Below are 7,601 nucleotides of genomic sequence, written 5' to 3'. Positions count from 1 at the left end.
GGGGACTTGAATGAAAGAGAAGTTGTATGAAACCACTCACACTTGTACGTATTCTGTACCACAATTATTGTGTATCTCCTCTGTTTCAGATTCAGATTTGTGTAAGTTTTGGGATCTGGAAACTGTAGGGGGGTTAAGCCTAGGGAACTTGTTGAAAGTTATAGTGAGGACTAAAAGTTTCAAAGAATTTGAGAGTACTGTGAAGTTTGTGAATGGTCGCTATGAGGTTGCACTGCCATGGAAGGATGATTCTGCTAAAGAAAAACTTTTGAATAATGAAGTCATAGCCCATAAAAGGTTAAGTAAGCTATTGGTTAAGTTAGAACAAAATAAGGAGCTTAAGAAAGAGTATCAAAAAGTGTTTGATAGTTATGAGTCTGATCACATGATAGAAGAGGTACCAAGGCAGGAAATTTCAGGTGTGAATCCTGTGTACTATAGCCCACATCGTGCAGGAAGGTAAATGTCTAAGTCTCTTCGCTTTTGCGAAAGACTTTTTTTTGTTTCTCCTTACGACTGTCATTCGTAAGTATTGCTGGTTCCTTTCATCTCCTATGTGATATCTTAGTAGAGTGGTTCTTCTTAAACTAAAGGAGAGGATTCAAACAGATAAGTTGAAAAGATATAACAACTTTATTCTGTTACTCCATACTAAGAGATGCAGTTCGGTCGGGAGACCGATATGTTTGAATGCTGGCACGGAACTGCCATTCTAAAGCATCACGTCGATAGCGGAACATTAGCTATCTCAGCGATTCATATAAAAACATACGTAGTCCGCCGGCTCGGAAGTTACAAGTTTCCGGCGTAGGTTAACAGGTCAACCGCTTCCCATGGAAGTTGTTGTGCAAAGTTATCATTAATGCAAAATGATGACAATGTACAGAGCTAAACCAGGCTACTGCAGACAGCGCATAGCGTAATCTAGATCTGCATTGGTCACGTAGGACCCTCCTAATGCCATGACCTCAGGTCATGGGTTTTTATTTACAGATACTGTAATATTAAATAATGTATTTATTACATTAGGCTCGGACTGCTACCATTCAAGCGTTGAATAACAAAAGTTACTTTAAACATGGTTTCTTAGGAGCGTGCTCGTAACATATGTTTAGGTATAAACATAATAAGTGATTAAATGCATAAAAAGGTTCTGTTACATACCCTTTTTGACATATTCATAAACAAAGAAAAATGCATGGAAAATCTAGATCCATGTTTGGTAATAATAATGATTAGGTACCCAAAAATAATAAAAAGGTAAAAATAAAAAGATTAACATGTATACATGATTAATATGATAATAGGTAACCTGATTAAGAATAGTGGTTACTGCATAGATTATAGCATGATCATGGATAATTGTTAAAGAGTACTTGTCACTCTTTGTAATAGGTAAATATAATTGTACAATTGTATAATAGTATAATTGTGTAATTGTGCACAAATGCAATATATAGGGCTGGTATATTTTATTAGGTGCCCGAAAAAATACCTTAAGGAGTATATTAATGTATAATATTGGGCTATAATATTTTATTAGGTGCCCGGGAGATACTTTAACTGTTCAAATGCAAAGGCGTGAGTCTTTCTTGTCCTACATTTTTGCCAGCATACAGACCGCTTTTCACACACAACACAATTCCAGACAATTTCCCTAGGCACAAAATGAAGTGGCCAGTTTCAGGCGGCCCTAAACTCAAACGACTTGAGTTTAACGGGTACGTCATCTAGACGGGACAATACGTTTCCTTGGAGATCCTTCTGTTTTCGCCTCAGCCTACGCCAAGCAAAAGATGTTGACGGCGATAACCAATATGGCGTCACGCTGACCACGGCCAGCAGAATGTAGTAACGAAGATTTTCTCCACCTGCATAAGTCGGTTGACGCGTGGTTCATCTGCAGCCAGTTGCGTCAAACGATGAGCCACCCGCGCGTTGTATGGAGGAGTAGTGATGGGATAATTGTAGACGCCCAAGTATAGTTCGCAAAATACGCCTTCTCACGTATTATCGTGTTGACCCCTCTGACGGTGTAGTTTGTAGATGTCCCCGTACAACCATCAGCTGCTACAAAGATTGGGGAATGGGCGGTGGTCCCATCTGGACATACGACGTTGAATCCGGCTTTATCGTAACGGATCCAGGAACCATTATTCATCCTGTAATTGAATTTATTACTGTAAAAGGGATAAAGTTTCCCCAGACAACCTTCGCTTGTATGAGAGAGAGAGCCGTTTAGCACTATGCCTAACTCACATGAATCCGTTGATATAGGATAGAATTCAAAGAGTCAGCTGTACAAATTTTATTATTCATGGCTTCTGAACAGTGAGTGAGTTTATCTAAGTCTTAATGACTGTAAATGATTTCCTATCAGAAGAAATCAGTACATGCCCCGTCAAAATTAGATATTACTGGACTTGAGTATTAGTCATGAAGGTAGGAAACGGTGCTATTTTGTATGATTGCCAAGCATCGGAAGAATCAAAAGGTATGGTGATCATAATTCTATAATTTTCAACGCTGACTGATATTAGGCTATAATAGAACTCTACTTTATGGGCGTCTAATAAAGGAATATAACCTAGTTTCTCCGTCCGTTTTCCAAAGTTAACGTCAGATCTTTAATAGGCATGAGGTGTGGAGATAACATAATCTTTTAATTTCTCAATAAAATGTGATATTTCACACGGATGATGATCTATTTTCGAAACTATAGTAAGCTAATGTAGCCAGCAAATGTTGAACTTCCATGACCTGATCGATATTATTTGAATGTTCGTTTACGATACTCATTATTTGATTGATTGAAGATAAACTGACTGCGAAGTTCGGACAAAGCTAATTCGGTTTGTGTTGCAAAAAAACTCAATTCTTTATTTTGATTATTTATCTTAAGGCGATTGAAATTCCAAGCCTAGATTCGCAACAGATCCTAAGATGTTTAGTCCAGCCAGAATAAGCGGGTTGCGGCGTTCGAGATTATTGTGCCGCACAGACCACATCAGCAGGTCACGAGCAAGTTCCTCTGCCTCGGCGGTTTTATTTTGTATGTCATAAGACAACATTTCCGCGACGCTTAGGGTTTGAGCTAGCGAAATCTCTGAGTTAGCATGAAAATTACGTTCGTGCATTTCTTTAAGCGAAATAGCAAACCTCATCAGGTCATTCTTTAAGTTAAGGACGTCATCTTCAGGCAAAAATATAGCTGGCATATCCACTTCTATGACTATATTACTTGACACGATGAAAACATCGTCTGTCCTCTCGATAATCGAGCCATGATTAAATTCTATTTCTTTCGTCCTAGCGCTCTTTCCATACAACAAAGATGTCTGAATACACAATATCACTCCTAACAATAAGATTCATTTTTGAAACCTGCAATGAGTAAAATATATGTAATAACTCGTGTAAAAGAATAGGTTTACATACAAATATGATTAATAGATATATATATAAATTATTATACAAGTTTCATAAATACAACCATTTTTTTCCCTCACTCCATCTACCTTTCTTTAGATTCTGATATGTGCCAATGGAACTATTCTCACATCAGTGGGTTTGGATACATTTTGAACCCTAAATCTATTGGCCGTTAAATTTTCTAAAATGTTAAACGGGCCTTCAAACTTAGGTGTCAGTTTATAATTTAAACCTTTACGTACGTATACTTGTATGTATACCTGATCACCACGGCATATGTTCTAGTTGGCTTAGCTATTTTATCATGATTTTTTTTTCATTATTATTGTGCTTCTTCTAGATTCATTACGAAGTATATTATCTGACTTATGCTTGCATCCATAACATCCTTTAGAGGATTTGATAAATTAGTTGTAGGCGTTAGTATGTGGAAAGGTGTTCTAGCCTGGGATACCGTACAGTGCCTCGTGCGGTGTCATTTAATAGACACATGATACGAGTGATTAAGTGTGCTTACTACCGCAGGTATGGCAATGTCCCAGTTGGGTCTGCCCCCCTAAGGGTGACCCTTAAAATGTTTAAAACCTTACGATTTGCCCTTTCCACTAGCCCATTAGACTCTGGGTGATAGATCATGGTATTGATTTTCTTTATACAAAGGAATTCGCACAAGGAGTTAAGGAAATGATTATTGAACTCCCCGCCCGAGTCTGATATAATGGTGTGTGGAATTCCATGTTTACAAATGTAGCACTCGTAAAACAAAATTTCTAGCGCACTCGACCGCGGTTTTTGTTTTAAGCGCTATAAGTTCTGTATATCGAGTCAAAGCATCTATGATTACTAGGAGGTGCTTATTCCTCTGTCTGACTCGTAAAATCCTGTTAATAAATCTAAATGTACTCTTTCAAAGGGTTGATTTGGCACGGGGTAAGCCCCTAGGCTGACAGGTGTCTTCGTGTGCCCCTTTGTATTCTTGACAAGTGCGACAATTTGCTATGTGCTTTTTTATATCTGTAAGCATCGTATGCCAATAAAATAAGGATTTGCTTTCTGTGACATTAAGGAATAACCCGGGTGTCCATGCAGTGGATTTTCATGCAACCATTTTAAGACAGTGGGTATGAGTGAGATAGGTACCACCACCTGGTTGTTATTCAACTGCGGTGTGTGCGGGTTTTCCTCGTCACGGATCTTCACAGGATATTATCTTTGATGATATAATTCTGCTGCTTATACTTTATGTATTCCTTTTCCTTCGGATTTCCGTTAACGCAATGATGATTTTTTCTATTTGCGGATCTTTTCTTGTTGTTCTGTCTGTAATAGTTCAGCACTCCAGCCCAGATCTTCCTGTTCAGATATAGTTTTAACAATGGGCGTGGAGGTTGAGATATCTATTAATTCAGCTAATGGCTCGGTACAAGATGAAGAGGGGTCAGCAATGATATTTGCTTTCCCAGGTAAATACCCGATCCTTGCGCCAAAGTCCTGGATGATCATGTGCCACCGAGTTCGCTTAGGGCTGTGATAAAGCCTTTAAAGAAGTCGGTTAGGGGCTTATGATCAGTGAGAACCTTGACGGGATAACCGTATATTATGAATTTAAAATGCACGAGTGAATTAACAATAGCGAGCCCTTCCTTGTCTATTACTGCATATTTACTTTCGGAAGTTCTCAGTTTACGTGAATAAAAAGCTATAGGGAAAAAAACTGTTTATCATATTGTTGAAGCAATACCCCACCTACTCCTAGGTCTGAGGCATCTGTTGCTATGAAGAATTCCTTACCGAAGTCAGGAAATTTCAAGATAGGAGAACTACACAGTTCATCTTTCAATTTATCGAACGCCTGTTGATGAATTTCAGACCATATGAAATCTACGCCCTTTTTTATAAGATCGGTTAGGGGAGCGGCTATATGGAGTAGTTTCTAATAAATCTCCTGTAGTATCCGCTACATCCTAAAAATTGCTGTATTCCCTTGACGTTAGTAGGTATCGGAAAGTTACGGATAGCGATACCTTATCATAGACTACTTTAAGACCTTCACTAGAAACCGTGAAACCTAAATAGACTAGTTCTGTTTTAAAAAATTCACACTTACTATCTTTACCCTTAAATTATGCTGCCTTAGTCTTTGTAGCACTAACTCTAATTTACGTAAATGTTCTTCTAATGTATTGGAAAAGATTACTAGGTCGTCCATGTAGGCATGTAGGATATCTCCTAACAAGTCTCCAAACACAATGTTTATCATACGAGTAAAAGTTATGGGAGCACAACGTAAACCAAAAGGCATACGCAAAAATTCATAATGTCCCCTGGCTGTGCTGAAGGCAGTGTATGGTATACTCTCTCGTTCCAACGGAATCTGATGAAATCCCTTTAGTAGGTCCAAGCTGGTGAAATATTTGTTCTGACCTAGTAGAGATAGGATATCATCAGTACATGGTACTGGGAATCGGTCAGGGATTGTTTCTTCATTTAAACGACGAAAATCGACGCATATCCGCCAAGTTCGATCTTTTTTCGGTACTACTATTAACGGAAAATTATAAGGGCTGTTTTGATTTCCTAATGACTCCTTCTTTTAGCATTTTACCTACTTCCTCTGTTATCTCATTCTGAAATTTCATAGGAAGTCAGTACGAAGGTACATAGATTACTTTCTGTTTGTCCTTGAGCCTTATTTGATGCTCGATGACATCCGTTTTTTCCTAAGGTTCCATCCGTAGTGGAAAAAACATCATGATATTAGTTAAAAGATTCAAAAATTTCTGCTGAATTTCTTGCTTCTTGGATGTCCTTATTGATTTTGTTCTTTATAGATTGCAAAAGGGATTCATCCGCAACTGATTGAGCGTGATTTATCTCAGCTACGGTAAGAATGCGATGTTTATAAACTTCCGCATCCAAGATATGTTGATTTTTGTGGATTACTAAAGTGGTATTCAAATGATTACAGACTTCGAGTGGACATTGTTGTTGTGAGCCGACTGTATAAATGGCTTGTGTGACGGATAATCCGTGTGTTTTCAGAGTTTCGGAAAGGATTAACGTTTCAGATCCTGGCAAGGTTCTCTTACACGCACTAATATGTTCGAAGTTACGTTCGGCTCGAGAGTTTGCGTGCAAGCTGATATTACGGGCGAGCGAGAGTTCTGTTGGGTTGCATGTATTATTTCTTGGTTCATGAGACAGGTGATTGGTTCTTGAATGTAAGTGACTACTCTGTCTGTCTCTTTATTATCTAAAACTGATTTAGGGTATTAGAAGCCTTATAGAATTTCCTTTGATATACACGCCGTGTTTTGCAGGTTGCTAAGATAATATTTTTTTTTGAGTGCCCATAGACGGGTATCCGATAATTACTGTGGGATACCATATTAATGTTTTGTACAAACGATAAACGGTATCGGAAAACGTGCGCTTACCGACCTTGTACTGTACATGAGTTACTCCTACCACATTTAATTCATTATTTCCTATGCCTGAGAGTCTTATTCCAGATTCTCTATAGGGAAATTTGAAAAGAGTAAATGATGAGTCCTTAAATCCATGATATTACGTGGACTACCAGAATCGAAGAAACAAAGTGAATGACTTATGGTCCAAATTTACTGCATGTAAGGTTGGTCGCAACTCGTCTTGACTAATAATTGCATGAATTTGTTGCAAATCTACGGGAACCTGCACAGATTTTTTGGATTCGGCCGTGTGTTTCATAGGAAAATCAATTGCCTCACAATGATCTGATAAATGATTAAACTGATTATTGATACATAAGATGTTGATATTGATGACCCAACATCGCCCTCCTCCCCCCTTGGAGCGAACTACGTGGCATTTGCTTTGTTTATCACACCTTGAAAATTCGCTTGCCCTTGCAAGTTCTGGCTAGACGGCCAGGAACAGAGGTACCTGAAGCACGATTTGTTTGTTTCTGCTGTTGTGCAGCATTTCCGTTTGCTTGTTTCTTTTTATAGTACTGAGGACCCTTCTTTTTATTTGCACTGGCAACTGGTTGCGTGTTTGTAGGATTCTGCTGTTGATTCCTCGAGTAGCAAACGATTATATGAATGAGTGGAAACTATTATGTATTGAACAAAAAACGCGTCCGACAGTCTGAAATCATGTGACCTGGTTGTTTACAGTTATAACAAACC

At 38.4% G+C, this 7,601-nt stretch overlaps 1 protein-coding gene across 1 annotated transcript; it reads left to right on the top strand.

The window, feature by feature from the left end:
* Window positions 1-10: 10 nt before the first annotated feature.
* On the top strand, window positions 11-463 carry LOC135212856 (uncharacterized). Its single transcript, XM_064246624.1, has one exon. It carries the CDS (start codon window positions 11-13, stop codon window positions 461-463), a length of 453 nt encoding a protein of 150 aa, XP_064102694.1.
* The last annotated feature ends 7,138 nt before the right edge of the window (window positions 464-7,601 follow it).

Source organism: Macrobrachium nipponense, chromosome 41, assembly GCF_015104395.2.
Source record: "Macrobrachium nipponense isolate FS-2020 chromosome 41, ASM1510439v2, whole genome shotgun sequence".
In the NCBI taxonomy this organism is placed as follows: Eukaryota; Metazoa; Arthropoda; class Malacostraca; order Decapoda; family Palaemonidae; genus Macrobrachium; species Macrobrachium nipponense.
The sequence above is the reverse complement of the archived record's forward strand: the minus strand, read 5'-3'. Positions and strand labels throughout refer to the sequence as shown.